At 46.4% G+C, this 17,444-nt stretch overlaps 1 protein-coding gene across 1 annotated transcript in view; it reads right to left on the reverse strand.

Moving 5' to 3' along the window:
• The window catches only part of LOC122903494 (contactin-associated protein-like 4), a 126,803-nt gene extending 112,540 nt beyond the window's left edge, over positions 1–14,263 (reverse strand). The window contains exons 1-3 of the mRNA XM_044244361.1: positions 14,146–14,263; positions 6,710–6,728; positions 3,093–3,199 (exon numbers count right to left, since the gene is read on the reverse strand). Of these exons, the coding sequence (XP_044100296.1) occupies positions 3,093–3,199; positions 6,710–6,728; positions 14,146–14,263 (244 nt within the window). The remainder of the gene's footprint in view (positions 1–3,092; positions 3,200–6,709; positions 6,729–14,145) is intronic.
• Between the last annotated feature and the right edge of the window lie 3,181 nt (positions 14,264–17,444).

The raw sequence follows: 17,444 nt of genomic DNA on the forward strand, positions 1-17,444 counted from the left end.
TGCCTGTTTCCTGCCTGCTCCCAGAGCCGCAGTGGGAAGACCTCGTGTTTTATGGGCTTCTGACTCTTGGGAATTTATTTGTGGCATATTCCTTCCTGCTCATTTATTCCTGTTCTGATTGCCTGCATAGCCAGCCTTCACAGCCCGATCCAAATCAAATGAGAAATGTTGAAACAATAGAAGCACCACGGAGCCATCAATAACTCACTCAGTTTGCAATTTCCTCTGTGAATGCTGCAGGCCATCCGTGGGGAGAAAAAAATAAAACCCAATCAAAAACAATGAATAGCAAGTAAAAGATAATTAAGGTGGGCTGTTTTGAACTTAATTAACATGCAAATAAAATTCATTAAAGTTGATATCTTGCTTCATTATGAGCTGTAGGAAAAGAGCGGATTAAAATGATTTTCACTCACGGAAAATCCCGAGGCTCATGTGGCCTGGGTGGGAAATGGGATTTTAACCAACAAACGGAGAGTACGCTCACTTGTCATTTACTAAACACATGCACAGACCGAAGATAGACTCAGTGATTTATGTATGGTGTCCCTACTCTGTGAAAACTTTGAAAGAAACTGATTAAAATATAGACTTCTCTGTTTTATTTTCAAAAGAAAAACTTCCTGCTTCTCTTAAACTGGGAACGATGACTAGGATTCAAATGAGAATGAGCAGCGGATTTTCCCAAAACATCTCTTCTTTTTTGCATTTTATTGGCATGTGTATGCCTCCCCTCCTTTTTTCTGTGACAGTTTTGGTTGAGTCTAGCTCATCCCGTGAAGAGCCAGGGAGGAATCTAATCCTTTGTTTTCGAGATAATGATAATCTGCGTGCAGAGACGGTTGACATTCCAACGTAATGGAGCTCAAATACCAGGAGAAAAGAAAAGGCTGCCTGATTAAGCAGGCACGGGCCACTCATTCGACGCCCCTCAGGAGGAAGGATGCTGATTCTGGGGGACGGCCATGACCCTGTGTTTGGAAGGCTGGGGGCTCGGGCACTGGGGGGCACCACACAGCCTGGGCTCTCAGGGCCCCATGGGAGCCGATGTTTGAGGGCCCAGGAAGGAAGGCCAGTCCTGGGGTCCATGCATGTCAAACACAAGAGCAAACAGGCCCTGGGAGGGGTCACCAGAAGATGGCTGAGGGGAGCTGGGTTTCCTGGCCATTTGTGTCTGGGGAGCAGGCCCACTGTGTTCCACTACCGGCCACACTTACTGGTACAATCAGGAGCCAGCTCTGGACATCGTAACTATGGAGAAGATAGGGCTGTCATCAGTAAAACCCAAAAGTGAACCCAGTAAATCTGAAGATTCTTGAACCGGTAGCACCCTGTCTAGCAAGCAGAGGGAATACCCAAGGAGCTGCACAAAACAGACATTTTATAGGAAGGAGGGGAGGCAGGGAGATTACCAGCAAAAGGAAAGGATCATTCTTTCGGGCTTGCCTCCCTTTGAGGGAGGGGCAGGGGGTTCTGAGCCTTAGGACAGCATCTGGGGGAGGCTGAACCCGCGGTCACGAGGATACTCAGCCCTGGTTTGGTGGCTTGACCTAAACCATACCTTTTTGGACCTGAGGTTTTCTTTCGAACGCATCTGAACTTGCTTTCCAGAAAGAGGCTGGAGAGGCCTGCCTTTCAGAAACCCCAACCACCCCCTCACCTAATTCTGCCCCTTCAACAGCAAATAAAATGGAATGTAAAAATCATCCGTGTCGACACGTCTACACATCTATTTTGTGATAAGCGCTTTAATGGGAGTATCTGTCTGTCCATCTGTCTCTAATGAAAATCTCCAATACCTATGAAACCCTATGTGAATTACCACTGTTTTTTATTGCGAGTGTTGACTGTAATAAATGCGATCGGATACGGAGCCTCTGTGCTCAGGACAAGGAGAAGTTGAAGAGAAGAGTAGAGGGAGTGATTTAGAAGGTGGGGTGAGGGTCAGGCTCTCCTTTCTGCAGGGGTTTTCGGGGTGACTGCGGCCGGACCTACTTCCCCGGAATTTGCACACAGGCCTCCCGCCTTCCCGCTTCGTGGCAAGGATCGAGGCAATGCTCTCCATGACGGTAAGCTTTTCCAGAGCAGCTGAAGACAGCTTGGTTTCCCGCTAACACTGCGCCCAGCGACACCCTAGCATCAAAAGTGTAAACAGTGATCCTGACCAGCTGCGAAGGTAGCATCGCATTCCCATTCCTCCTTGAGAGACGTGGAGGGAAGAGAAGGAGTGATGGTCTTTATTTCTACTTGGCAAGTATCTGAGGCTGCCTTTCTAGCCTCGGGTGTAAGGAAGATGGCAGTCTACTTTTCGGCCCCTGCCCTGGTGGCTTTCTATGGCAGGAGGGAGCTCAGGCTGCTGATCGGCTGAATTAAGAGGTCAGTGCAATCCCAGGGAGTTGGGCGGGAAGAGGGAGGCAGCGGGGTCGGAACCAGGGAGACCCCGCTGCACTGGAGATGGGAGAGCTGGCTCCAGATGCCGTCGCCCGGGAAAGGCTCCCAGCTCAAGGCTCCAGGCGCCTCCGAGAAGGCACCGGTCTCACCAGCACTTTGATTTCAGCCCCTGAGACCCGTCCCAGACCTTTGACCTTCAAAACCTTAACAGAATACATTCATGTGGTTTTATACCCCCAAATCTTTATGGGATCTGTCACAGCAGGAATAGGAACCTAATACACCCTCCAAGGTCTCTGTCCCAGTTGAAGATGAGTAATTAAACGACCAGGATTAATAGACTCCTAGAAGTGAATATTTGTGATAGAAAAGATATTTTCTTAGCTAAACAGTCGATATATTTAAAGGTATATACGTATTTTTGTGACTGGGATGTTGGCCTGATTATGCACGACACTCACGCAGCTCACCGCCGTTTCGGGCACTCCATGGCCCCGATGTGCACGTGGAGAGAGACCGGAATTGTGTTCTTTATGTGCATGGTCTCACACGGGAACATGCCCACATGCCTACCACTTGCTTGCAAGTTTCTTTCTGTGCCACAGATAATCCACTTGCAGCATTTTATCAAAAAAATATGCAGGAATTGTTGAAAGTCCGTGAGTCGCCGTGGATCAACGGGAGGCAGCCTGCCGACTTACCATCTCTGCGGTTCAGTCTCGCAAACCCGGGGCCGTGGCTGCTGGACAGCTCGGAGGAACCGCTGAAGGCGGAGGCCGGCAGCGCAGACGCCAGAGGCTGGTCGCAGCTATCTGTCGGGGAAAACACGCAGGTCAGCACACTCTGCAAACTCGAGAGCAAACGGGAGTCCAAACGGAGGGTGAGTGGCTCCCATGGAGCGCACTCCATGGGAAGACCTGGTGAGCACAGGGTGTCAGAGGCCAACTAACCACACGGGCAAGTCCCATGTCCCAAGACCGTAAGAGGGCTGGGCATAGGAGCCGCATATCAGTAATAGCCACAGATCTATGTGCCAAAATGGTGAAGCTACTTTAAAAATGTCATTTACAGTGACAACAAAACTATGAGAGAATCTTTCTCAAAAGATAGTTAAGGTTTAGTTGAGAAAATGGTCCAATTTTGTTGATGGATCTTGCACAAGGTAGGCATGGGAGAGAAGAGAGGCCGTATCCACACACAGCATAATCACCCTCTGGAGGCATCCAGTCAGCCAGCGGCTGGGCTGACCGTGGTCCTGTGGGTCTGCCTGACGCAGCAGGCCATGGAGCTGGGTGTATACAGCCATACTCCATCGTCACATGGAAGTCGTGCCCAGGATCTGGGCTCACGCAGCCCTGAAGTGACTTGTGAGTCCCACAGAGGAGCGGCGAGTGCCCGAGTCCCCGTGCTCACCCCACCCCACTCCTCTCCCAGCCTGTGGCTTCGTGAGGACTCCTGTGACCCACAGACAGAGGAGAGGAAGTCTGGGGTGCAGGGTATGGACGGCTTCCGGGACACCCAGGCCACATCTGGAAGTGGGCCCCTGTGGCACCCGGCTCCTCTCTAGGTTGTCCCTGTGGGATGGTGGGGACAGAAGGTCCCCCAGTGGACAGGACTTAGAGAAGTGGCTGAGTTCCCTGTCTATCAGCAGAGTCCAGTGCTGAGGCTCTGTGTGGCCCCATTCTCTGGGCCATTAGACTAGTATCTGACCCTTGAAAACTGTCCTTACAGTAAATCCTTTCACAGACATTTTTGTACAGTTTCTGCTCATTTTGTTGAGGCCCACCTGCTACCCAGAGGTGGGGTCTGCATTTTGAAAGATGCCTGTTCTCACTCTGTTGGTTCACAAAAGCAGATGTCACTAATCCCCACATCAGAGGGGTGGTCATGGCCATTTGTTAAAGGCACGGGTGAGGTTCGATTCCTGAATCTTCTAGAGTAAGGAGACAAACAAGCAGGTTTCAGAATGTGAAATGGAGTCGGACGTACACCCTTCGTCCCATCACCAAAGTGTCCGCTCCTGGGGGGTGGGAACTGGGATGGCTTCAATTCTGTACCTTCTGCAGAGACCAGTAGACGCACTGGTAGTAGACGCACTGACCTCAGTGTGATCAGGAGAGACTAGACGCTCATTCATGACAGAGTAGAAACGGCCCCACCATGGACCTGCCTGCCTGGGCAGTTTGAAGGGCCTTCTAAAGTGTTCTGATGGGGAGAGCGAGACGGAGAAGGCACCTGAGGTCCCTCCTCTTTCCCACCCTCAGCTCCGCTGTCATCTGTGAAGGGTGATGGTTGTAGGCTGACGACGAAGTCCTCTCACGCAGACCACAGGCAGCACCTCCTCTTTCTTGGACACAAGCTTCTGTTCAGAATTAGTCGTGCTATAGGTCAGCCTGTGCTATCCTGTGATTTTCGTGGAGCTGCAAGGTGATTTTTGAAATGGACTTAGAAACTAGCCAGGGTTCAAGTCTTATATGCACACGGCTTAATATGAAGGGAGACCCCTCTCTGACAGGAAGATAGTCAAATCCTGCAAAGAATACAGTGTGACGTCTGCACAAGCTTCGCCTGCAGCTCTCACCCGTGAACTTCCCTGTCTGCGGGGCCCAGCCCTTGTGCTGCCAGAGCTGGTCCCCGCTCCTGACCTTCCCCACTGAGGCCAGAGTCTCCAACGGCCTCCCCTAGCCATGGCCCCCGCCAGGGGAGGCTGTGACCTCCCATCACGCTCAGCATCCCAGTCACAGAGAATCTGGTGGACAAGTGGGGTGGAACCCTTGAGTTCGTGGGGAGGTGAGAGGCAGGGACCATCCTTTGGGGTCAATGTGCTCCTTGTGTTGAGTCAGCAGAACGGACTCTGGGCACCTTCCAAATGAGCTGAGGTTGGTTTCCACACATGGTGCGTGTAGTCGTGCATGAGTGTGTGTGTGTGTGTGTGTGTGTGAGAGAGAGAGAGAGAGAGAGAGACGGGCTCACATAGACAGGACCCTGTACCAACTACCGCTCCTTCAAGGGAGGAAGACACAGGGGAATCAGTCAGATATAGAAGAGATTTAGCAATTAACTCAAATAAAGAACTCTGGGCTGTAAGATCAAGAAAATCAAAGACTCCGGTTTCTGAGTCCAAATGAGATGATGGGTCCAACCCAACCTCGTGTGGTGGGTCGTCCTTCATGGTATGTAGAGTCAGACCGTGTGCTGCCCACCGGGAGCTCATGCCACAGGGAAGGTCACTCAGGTCTCAGTCAGCCTGGGAAAGGGGTGGCAAGTTCAGGATGTCTAGTTGAGGTTCTTAAAATATTACTTGGGCTTTGTTGTAAAAAATAGAAGATTGTATCTTTTCAATATTAGTTATATTTTTCTCTGAGTCCATAAAGATAAAATTTAACTTAGAAAAGAACATTGCATGAAAGTAGAAAGTGGATGTATTCTGATTTTCTTAATGAAATTAAATCAAAGACAGTGTTTCCAAAGACTGTCAAACGTTCGTGTGGTGATGAAGGGTCAGCATGTGGGGTCTGTGCGGCTGGCATGCTCCGCCCCTGGTGTGTGTGGAGCAGGAGCCAAGGTGTGAACACCACACATATACCGAGGATGCACTTCTAGACTGACAAAAACCAGGAGCATTTTCCTGTGAGACAGACCTTTCCTCCCTGCCCCTCCTCATGAGCTTGTGCGTCGAGAGCTCACCGCCACGCCGGCTGTGGGATAAAACGGGCTAGATTTGCTCGACTCAGAAAGAGCCATAAACAAGTGAAGCAGGTAAAAAAAAAAAACACCCAAAACACTCCCTGACCCAAATCCAAAGGGAAGAAGATTGGGGGGACGTGGCCCGGAGCGACCACTCTGGAACCAGCCTGGTTGTGCCCTGGAGCCACTTTCCCACCGTCCGAGAGCAGAAGTGACCTCGGGCCCACCCAAGGCCACAAGAGTGTCCACAATGATGTTACTCATCGTACACCAAAATGGAAACAGCCCTGCTTGCCCAGTGGCCTTAGAGCACACAGATCAACAGTGGAAACCACATGGAAATTTTTAAATTCCTCCCCACAAATGGATGGAGTAGATGAATCTGGGGTATGATGTTGAGCAAAATCAGCCAGTGGCACTGGTGGGCTTCGTGGCTGGCTGCAGCATGTTGCATGGGAAGGCTGTGGCTCAGCAGGCTCCGAGGCTGACCACAGCATGTTGTGTGGCAAAGCTGTGGCTTAGTGGGCTCCTTGGCTGGCCATGGCGAAGAGTGCATGTTGCGTGGGGAACAGCAAGAAACAAAGAGGGATCACGTGTGGCTTGCATGGACTCTTGTGAGGGAGACCCTTACTCCAAAGGGTTCCCAGCTCCTACTGTTAATAACCAGATGTCAGGGGCAGATGTGTGAAGACGTCTGAAATAGACATTTTAGAGAAAAACGGTGATGGGATTGAAAATGTGCACCAGATCATAGCCAGGCAGCGCACACATTTGCTGAATAAATGGAGAACGGGTTGCTTTTCTTTTTTCTTTTTTTCAGATTTTTATTTATTTACTTGCCAGAGAGAGAGCACAAACAGAGGAAATGACAGGCAGAGGGGAGAAAGAAGCAGGCTCCTGCTGAGCAGAGAGCCTGATGTGGGACTCGATCCCAGGACCCTGGGACCATGACCTGAGCTGAAGGCAGAGGCTTAACCCTCTGAGCCACCCAGGCGCCCCGAATGGGTTGCTTTTCTTACAGCAAATCAGTGAGGAAGGTTGCTTATGTCTGGCTCGCATCAGCATGATAGATGGTGGGCCTGAGATCGCTTACATCTGGGAAACACGGCCTCGGCCCCAAGACGGCCGCTGCCAACCCCATGTGGGCAGTAAGGGTGGGACAGCCGACCTGCTGGCTTCTGCAAGCATGACTCATGGTCACAGAGACGAAATCCGTAAACTCCCACAAATCTATCTGGGTCCTTCTGAGCATAACATGCAAGCACGTATTCAGACTGGAAGTGACAGTGAGTGTCAAGGGCTGAGGTCACTCGTCAGTGAGCACGGCCTCCCAGTGACGGGTCCAGGGTTTGTGCTGTCCGAAGCTCTGTGACACAGTGTTTCCTCTGGTCTCTGGCAGCCACCGTGTGGGCTCACTTACGAGAAGGAAGTCAATTAATTCACAGCCTTGCCTGTAAGGTCCTGACCTTGCCCCTTGTTCTTCACAACCACACACATCCGGGGGCACCTTCTGGAGCTTACTGCTGTGTTCGGCCTCTCACCTGGAGGAAGCAGGTGCCCACACCTGCACAGTACAGAGTTGGAAGGGTGTCAGGGGGATGCTGGCCCTGCTCCTTACTCCCTCCTCTCTGCGTGCTAAGGAGGGACCTCCGTGACGTCCAGGGACAAAGTCACAGGCCCCAGGACGTCTGAGGGCTATGCACACCTCGGCGGTCAGGGAGAAGAACGTGTGCAGGCAGCATCTCTGTGTGCGGGTCCCACCAGGACCAGCCTCCTGAGCCTCGAGGCAAGAGCCCTGGCTTGATTCCCACCCTGCTTGGGGCTGGGAGGACGTGGGTGCAGCCGTGGCACATACAGCTTCCTTCCTCTTTGCAGTCCCCTAGTGCACATACACTGAGGACACTCTGTATCCCGGGCTTCCCTCTGGCAGAACCCCCGCAGCTCTGGGAAAGCAGCTCTTTGCCCCGGTGGGACCTCCTCTCCTGCAAGCCATCAGCGGCAGGGGGGTGGGGGGGGATACCCCACATGGACAGTTTTCGGAGACTCTCTGTTTTCTGCTTATAGGAAGGAAGGCAGTACCTGTTCACAGCTCTAGAAAGTATTCCAGAAGTGGCATTTTATAGGAGAAATTCACAAATCAAGTGCAGTCATAATTTTCCAAATTTGCACAACTTCACGCAGTAAAAACATTAGAAATAGAAACAGCTAGACCAGCGGTTTCTGAACAGAAAGGGGATTTGAATTCTTCTCAAAGTAAGGCTGGGTCTGGAGGCATGCTGGCCATGGGGCCAGACCCCTGAGGACTCAGGGCTCCTTGCAGACCAGGCTGGCCATCCAGCCTCGATCAGCACGTGTCACTGCTAAGAGGGTGGTTGTGGCCACAGCAGGTGTGAGGTGGAATGACGGCTGCAGGGCTGGCTGGACACAGACCATGAGTCAGAGGAGGAGCTGCCACAGGCAGCTGAGACTGTGAGAGGAGGGAGGAATGCAGGGGAGGGAGAGCCTCAGGCGGGGCAGGATCGCTTCAGCTGACTCAGAGAACAGGGTCCTGCCAGTAGATACCCACGCTGCCCGTGTGCTCACCCCACAAACACACACACATGCACCTGTGTGCTCACAGTCACACCTGCTCACACCACAAATACACACACTACACACACACTCACTGTGACACCTGCTTACATAATTAAACATGCATATTAGGCAAACACCAAAGTAGCTTCTACAACATAATCATTTCACTTAATTATTAAATTTATTCAAAACTATGTACCATTCCCATTATAAACACAGAAAATTAAATCACTTAAAAGGGGTGTGTGTTTGGAGAGCCCAGTGATATTAGATCAGTTTGAATAAACAGTATTACTTCTTGTTAAATGAACACGTTACACTAAACAAACTACTTACATGTTTCATGTTGTTTTCATGAGAGAATGGATACAGGTGAGAATTTCCCCAAAGAGGCCACTGGTGGCAGTTTCCTACTGGATCTCCCATGGCAGTGAGATGCTGACCGTTTTACTCAGAAACCCAGAGGCCTCAGGGTGTGTAGATCCCTACAGCACTTTCCTGTACGAATCTGAACTTACATCCATAGATTTTAGGAATTATTTGGGCCACCAAGATTAAATTCTTTTACAGAAATACTCAGATCTCTCTGAGAAGATACAACTACTGTATGCTTCTGGAACTGACACTAAATTAGGAAAAACAAATTCACAATGTCTGATAAAATTTAATGTTTTATTCCATTTAAAGGACGATGCAAAATACCTGACAATTTGAGACTGTCACACAATTTTAATGATAAGAATTATTGCTAACACCATGTAAGGCTATTAGCAACCTCTGGAAATCACTTTCATTTGGGAGATGAGTCCATTGTGCTCTGAAGTATTGGAGAATGTGGAAATCGCTGCGGGGCTGGGAGCTACGGCAGGCAGTGCTGAGTGCGAAAGGGAAAGCACGTGTCCTCACCCTCTCTCCTCACTGGCTCCTCACACACGCATGTTTTCTCTTAGCTAGAATCACTTTTGCACCAAGAAAGAATGTATTCTCTTGATAGGATGAGCTCTTTTGTTGCTGAACATGAAGGCATCTTCACTAAGACATGGCGACAATAATCTCAAGGGCACAGTGGTCCCTCCACAGGGTAGACATTCCAGGAACCAGCCTGGGAGTATCCTGTAGCACAGATCCCAGCAGCAAATACACACTTTGAGCTCTGGGGAGAAAAGCCCCAAGTGTTGATATTCAGTGATCTCGCCCAGAAACTCACAAAATATAAAAACAGTGTTTTAAGATCAGTACTTGAAATAAAAATGGAGAAAAGCTATTTGGTTTGTATCATGATCAGTAAAAACATACAACGAAATGGATTTTCTCTCCAAAGAGAAATAATCCATCTCTGATTTCAACTGCAACATTAAAACACCCCAAGTTGTACATTCTACCATGAGCACACTGCGAGACAATGTTCGTACCTAATTTAAAAATGCTTTCTTGTTGGAACTGCTAGCCATCATCTGAGCTTTGTGTGAGCAGTTATCTATTTGCTGGTGCTGGTTCTTGTGCTGAAGCTGGAGGTGGCTGAAGGCCGGGGGGCTGGGACAGTTTCCTAAAACATGACGACTACCAAGTTTTCCACATTGACTGACAGATGATTTCCCGGCAGTAGGCTGGGCGGCTTGATGGCCTTTCACTCACAGGAGAACCTCTTTCAAAATTGGATTCCATCCTCTCGGATGTGGTGCCACTGGGTCAACTATGTTTATGTGATGCTCTAAATCCTTGTCCCCACAACAACCTCCACAGCATCTTCACTGGGAATAGCTTCCATCACAAGAAACCACTTTTTTGCTCGCCCACATGAAGCAACCCTTCTCTGTTCAAATCTGGAGTTCACGCCACATGTACAACCTCCAGATTGCGGTTCAGTTCCGTCTTCAGGCTCCACTTCTGGTTCTAGGTTCTTCTGTTTCTACCACACCTGCAGATGCTTCTTCACCTTCCTGAAGGTTTAACCTTCCACTTGTAAAAAAACATACATATACACAACGTGCAACGACATGAGGAATGCCTGTCCCTGCCGGTGATTTGCTCGACATCTGACATCTTTGGCCCCATTTTTCAAGCCACACATTGTCTGCCTCTTAAGGTCCTGGTGCCCTCTGGCATTTTACCTGAGGTGGCAGACAATGCTGACCTTTTCTCCAGCCCATGGCCATGACCCTGGAAAGCAGAAGCCCCCACCCACTGTGTTCTGAGAATTGCTGACACTAAGATGAGATCCATGCTGTCCCCTTTCTCTCTAGGACACAGACCCTCCAAAGTCCTTCGTGGTGACTGACAGCTGAATGCTCGTCCCCAATGATCAGTCACAGCCACCCAGCCACCCACGCATCAACCACACTTTGGTACTGCTCCTCTCCTGCTCCCAGATCCCTGCACCAGCTTGAGCAACAGGACCTCCCCAAGGGCAGGCACCCTCGGGAACATTCTCCGGTGGTGCCCCTTTGGGCCAGCCTTGCTCTTCTGTGTCTCCTGTCCAGGCCTATAAGCTGTAACTTACTTCTCCCACCACAGAAATTCCTCTGTGCCTCATCTTGGAGGAAAGCCACACATACTAATCTTTTTGAAGAAAGTCTGTCTAGTCTTAGTCAAGATTTATTTTTTTATTGGGCATTACAAAAAGTTACTTTTAATATTAAATATGGATCTAAACATAAGATCTCATTTTCCTATGTATTTTTTCTGCAAAATTGCCTCTTATTTCTCAATTTCCCCTTTTCTTTTCTTTCCCAAGACTGAATGCTAGTTTTTTTGTTTGTTTTTCTGTTTTTGTTCAAAGAGCACCTAAGGATGATTATAATTCTACATTCTTGAATCTCAGCTTGCTTATGTTGTGATCTCATATTTGTTGATAGTTTTGTTGTATAACTGATTCCCATTCCAAAGTCATTATTCCTCAAAATTTTAAAGCACATCAAAAAATGGGCAGAAGATATGAACAGACACTTCTCCAATCAAGAAATACAAATGGCTATCAGACACATGAAAAAATGCTCATCATCATTAGCCCTCAGGGAGATTCAAATTAAAACCACATTGAGATATCACCTTACACCAGTTAGAATGGCCAAAATTAACAAAACAGGAAACAACATGTGTTGGAGAGGATGTGGAGAAAGGGGAACCCTCTTACACTGTTGGTGGGAATGCAAGTTGGTGCAGCCTCTTTGGAGAACAGTGTGGAGATTCCTCAAGAAATTAAAAATAGAGCTTCCCTACGACCCTGCAATTGCACTCCTGGGTATTTACCCCAAAGATACAGATGTCGTGAAAAGAAGGGCCATCTGTACCCCAATGTTTATAGCAGCAATGGCCACAGTCACCAAACTATGGAAAGAACCAAGATGCCCTTCAACGGATGAATGGATAAGGAAGATGTGGTCCATATACACTATGGAGTATTATGCCTCCATCAGAAAGGACGAATATCCAACTTTTGTAGCAACATGGACGGGACTGGAAGAGATTATGCTGAGTGAAATAAGTCAAGCAGAGAGAGTCAATTATCATATGGTTTCACTCATTTGTGGAGCATAACCAATAGCATGGAGGACAAGGGGCGTTAGAGAGGAGTAGGGAATTTGGGTAAATTGGAAGGGGAGGTGAACCATGAGAGACTATGGACTCTGAAAAACAGTCTGAGGGGTTTGAAGTGGCGGGGGGGTGGGAGGTTGGGGTACCAGGTGGTGGGTATTATAGAGGGCACAGCTTGCATGGAGCACTGGGTGTGGTGAAAAAATAATGAATACTGTTTTTCTGAAAATAAATAAATTGGGAAAAAAAAAAAAGCACACTATTGTCTTTTTGACCCATCTACTGATTAGATGTCTGACTTTTCCTCTCCAGGTTATTTTTACAGGTTATAATTGTGGCTTATTTGGGCAGAAAATTTTGAAAACTTCTCTTTAACTTAGAACTTAGATGGTCATATTTTTAAATATTATTTTGTTTTTAATTATTTGATTTTGTTTTTGTTTTTCATTTCTCGGCATTAGTTAAGAATAATCAACCTAAACCCTCACGTTCTTTAGTTTCTGGTAAATTTTCTCACAAGTTTCTCAGATCTGAGGACTGAGATCACAGCATGTGGCAGGAGTACTGGGGTGTTGACTAGCAGATGTGAGATATAGCTTCCCTCCACAGACCAGCAGGGTCTGACTTCAAACCTCCCCGCCCCCAGGGAACCATGCAGGAGGAGGGTCTCTCACCCTACCTGCCCTGGAACAAGACCAAGTTTTACCCACTCCCCACATGCACACGGCTGGTTAGAAGAACCCTGGGCATTGGGAGGCTGCAGAGACCCTGATAAATATGCTCACTTTTGCCTTTGGGTGCACACTCACCCCTCGCTGCCAGCTTCTGTGGGTTTCTCTTACCTTCCCATCAACTCTACTATACATTTAAACTGATTATCAAATGTTCTGTCCAGGCATTCCAGCACTCCACAGAAACCCAACACAGTGCTCCCCTGATACCACCTCCTTCCACTCAGATGCCTGTCTTCATACCAACAGTGCCTGTGCTTAGGTCCATGGACGAGTGTTTTGTGTTGAGTGTGCAGGGAACTCTGTGTGTGCAGGGTGGTTGTATGTACTGGTAACAGGATGGCAACCTCTGCTCCTCCATGTCTCATACTCCCAAGTAAATGGCACAGACCACAGATGAGATTTTTCGTGTTCCTTAGTAGATCCTCCCACTTCCCCCCTCATCACACTCACAACACTGAAACACATCACAGCCACCATCACTACCATCATCACTATCACCACCATCATCATTATCACCCTCCTCACCATCCATCATCATCACCATCAACATCATCATCTGTCATCATCATCACCACCACCACCACCACACCACCATCATCACCATCATTACCATCACCACCACCACCATCACTATCATCATCACCATCATCATTGTCATCACCACCATCATCAGTCATCATCATCACCATCATCTTCACCATAATCACAGTCACCACCATCATCATCAGTCATCATCACCACCACCATAATCAACACCATCATCACAATCCTCACCAACATCACCATCATCACCATCATCACCATCACCATCACTACCATCATCACTACCATCATCATCATTATCACCACCACCACCATCATCATCATCATCATCAGTCATCATTATCATCACCACCATCATCATCATCATCATCATCATCACCATCACGATGGTCATCACCATCATCAGTCATTATTATCACCACTCTCATCATCACCATCACCACCATCATCACCATCACCATCACCATCACCACCATCACCATCATTATCATCATCACCATGGTCATCACCATCATCAGTCATCATTGTCATCACCACCATCATCATTATCATCATCATCATCATCATCACCATGGTCATCACCATTATCAGTCATTATTATCACCACTCTCATCATCACCATCACCATCACCATCACCACCATCATCACCATCATCACCATTACCATCATCATCATTATCACCACCACCATCATCTTCACCATCATCATGATCACTGCCATCATCATCAGTCTTCATCACCATCACCATAATCAACACCATCACCACGATCATCACCAACACCACCATTATAATCACCATCACCACATCATCATTATCATCATCACCATCATCATTTTCATCATGATCATCACCATCATCCCTACTTCTCTTTGAAACACCATATTTACCTTAGCTTCTCTTTTTTAAGATTCTGCTTATTCATTTAAGAGAGAGTCAGAGACAGAAAGAGCACCAGCAGGGGGAGAGGCAGAGAGAGAGAGAGAGAGAGAGAGAGAGAAGGAGACTCCCTGCTGAGCTGGGAGCCTGACATGGGGCTTGATCCTTGGAGATCATGACCTGAGCTGAAAGCAGATGCTTAACCATCTGAGCCACCAAGGCGCCCCTTACCTTAGCTTCTACTGGTTACTTTGTATGTTGAAAATCAACTAATTTAAGTGGATTACTATTTTTGAATACTTCAGGAAGCATCTGACTAAGATCTGAGAGGTAATACATAGTATTTTGATCAAATCGCTATAGTATGAGCTCAAAGAATAATTAAACTGCCTCTTCAGCAATTCTGGAAGTATCTGTTTGGAGTGAAACATAGGACAACATGGAGAAGCCAATATGAGGATCTCCAAACACATGAGCAGCTTATAAGTGATATGTTCAAGGTCCAGCCATTGTGATGATGGCCAAACCTAAGGTTCACACAGATTCCAGATATTATTTGTCAATCACTTTAACAGTTCTCAAAAAAGAAAATGTGCACTATAAAACCTTTCTTAATGGATAAAATCAGAGGATGAATCAAGTAAGGAAACTGACAGTTAAAGACTTCCCCAAACTACTTAATAAATGTAATTTTTGAAGGGAGATGTATATAAATAATTAGCATGTTTTAATCTAGTAAAACTTCCCTTTAAAACCAGATTTGCAAATCCTATAATTTCCAGAAATAAAACTCTGGGAATTGGAAGCTATTACATCTTATTCTAATGGCAATCAAGTAATTGTATATGTTCACACACTCATACATGCATAGGTGTGGATATTTTTTTCTGTTATTTTGGTATTTAAAATTGTGGAGATAGTTTTCACCTAATGACCTGTTCTATTAAATAGGTGTGGAATTTAACCATTCCACAGCCACTAATGTAAAACTACTAAAAACGACAAGTGTCTCCTGCTCCCCAATGGGAGTATGGAGGGGGCCACCTCATGCCATGTCCCTTCCTGGTTTCACTGTTTACAGTTTGGTTTTCTCACACACAGTGGTAAGAAACTATAATGAAAAACTACAACCAACTGAACATGCTGTGGCTCAGAAACTGGATTTACTGCAAACCTCCAAGGGCTATAGAAATAGGTTGTAAAACCTGTATACAGATCTCTTGTTATTGCTAAATACTGGAATTTCATTTACCAGATAAAAGAAATTGAACACTGACATTTAAGCAAGAAACGACATGTTGGATATATAAAACTAGAACAAAACATATCCTTACTTATGCAATATCATATCATCTTAGACCAGCTCATACCCCTGAGTGATTTGTGTACATACATGTATGCACATGCATGTGCCTGTGTGCATGTGTGTGAATATATCCACCCACACTCATATGCTCATGCTGCAGTTATTTTAAATTTTATTCAACCAAAATGACCAGAGCTATCAAATTTCCTTTTTCTACCCAAAAAACATCTTCCTCTGGGGAGCAGTCAGTCAAATGACAATGCCCTCAAGTGGCTCTGAAGTGCTGAGTACAGATGTCACAGCCATTAAGCAACCCCTCTAAGAAGTGGGAGAACAGGCCAAAAGTCAGACATGTTTTTGTTCTTCTGAAATGCACCCAGACTGGAAGGAAAATTACTTAGCTCTTATTTCCTGAGTGAGGAAATGCCTTTTCAATCATTTTACATTCAACATGCATTTTTGATCGGAGGGAAAATGAGTCAATCCAAACTCATTTGATTACTTGACTTTGTACAATATAAACAAATAGTCTCTATTCCTCTGAATTTGTTCTGCTTTAAATGAGCAACAAAGTCTAAATTTAACATTTCCTATTAAATACAATTCAAAGACTACATATACTACTATTCATGTCTTTTTATTAGTTAGAAAATCATTCTTTTACAGAGTAATTCTAAAACTTTATCACAGAAATACTTGCTTAACCAGTGGCCTTTATATTTTATTAGAGTATTTTTCCCAAGCTCTAGTTAATTCCCTAAATATTCTATAACATGTACTTTATGATAGATTCACTAATCATATTTTCAAAAAGAAACAAAAGTGGAGTCTGATCTACCAAGCATAGAAAGCTAATGAAAAAGTCAATAACAATATGAAGATATTTATAATAAAGTCATTAATTGGATAAATTAAACCATTGAAAACTGAGATACCACCTTACAGCAGTTAGAATGGCCAAAATTAACAAGACAGTAAACAACGAGTGTTGGAGAGGATGCGGAGAAAGGGGAACCCTCTTACACTGTTATGGGAATGCACGTTGGTACAGCCACTTTGGAAAACAGTGTGGAGATTCCTTAAGAAATTAAAATAGAGCTACCCTACGACCCTGTAATTGCATTGCTGGGTATTTACCCCAAAGATACAGATGTAGTGAAAAAAAGGGCCATCTGTACCCCAATGTTCATAGCAGCAATGGCCACAGTCACCAAACTGTGGAAAGAGCCAAGATGCCCTTTAACAGACAAATGGATAAAGAAGATGTGGTCCATATATACAATGGAGTATTATGCCTTCATCAGAAAGAATGAGTACCCAACTTTTGTATCAACATGGTTGGGACTGGAGGAGATTATGCTGAGTGAAATAAGTCAAGCAGAAAGAGTCAATTATCATATGGTTTCAATTACTTATGGAGCATAAGGAATAACACAGAGGACACTGGGAGAAGGAGAGAAGTGAGTGGGGGGAAATAGGAGGGGGAGATGAACCACGAGAGACTATGGACTCTGAGAAACAAACTGAGGACTTTGGAATGGAGGGTAGTTGGGAGGGGGCGGTTGGGAGGGCCTGGTAGTGGGTATTCAGGAGGGCACATATTGCATGGAGTACTGGGTTTGGTGCATAAACAATGGATCTTGGAACACTGAAAAAATTAAATTAAATTAAAAGAAACTACTAATCCACCAGTTCCAATATGGGCAAGATGTGGAGATTGTTTCTGGAAGCTGAAGACTTTATAATTACTTTTTGAACATTTTCAGAAACTGGGGGCTCAGTGCCTATTCTTCTACT

Source organism: Neovison vison, chromosome 3, assembly GCF_020171115.1.
Source record: "Neovison vison isolate M4711 chromosome 3, ASM_NN_V1, whole genome shotgun sequence".
NCBI classification, from domain to species: Eukaryota; Metazoa; Chordata; class Mammalia; order Carnivora; family Mustelidae; genus Neogale; species Neogale vison.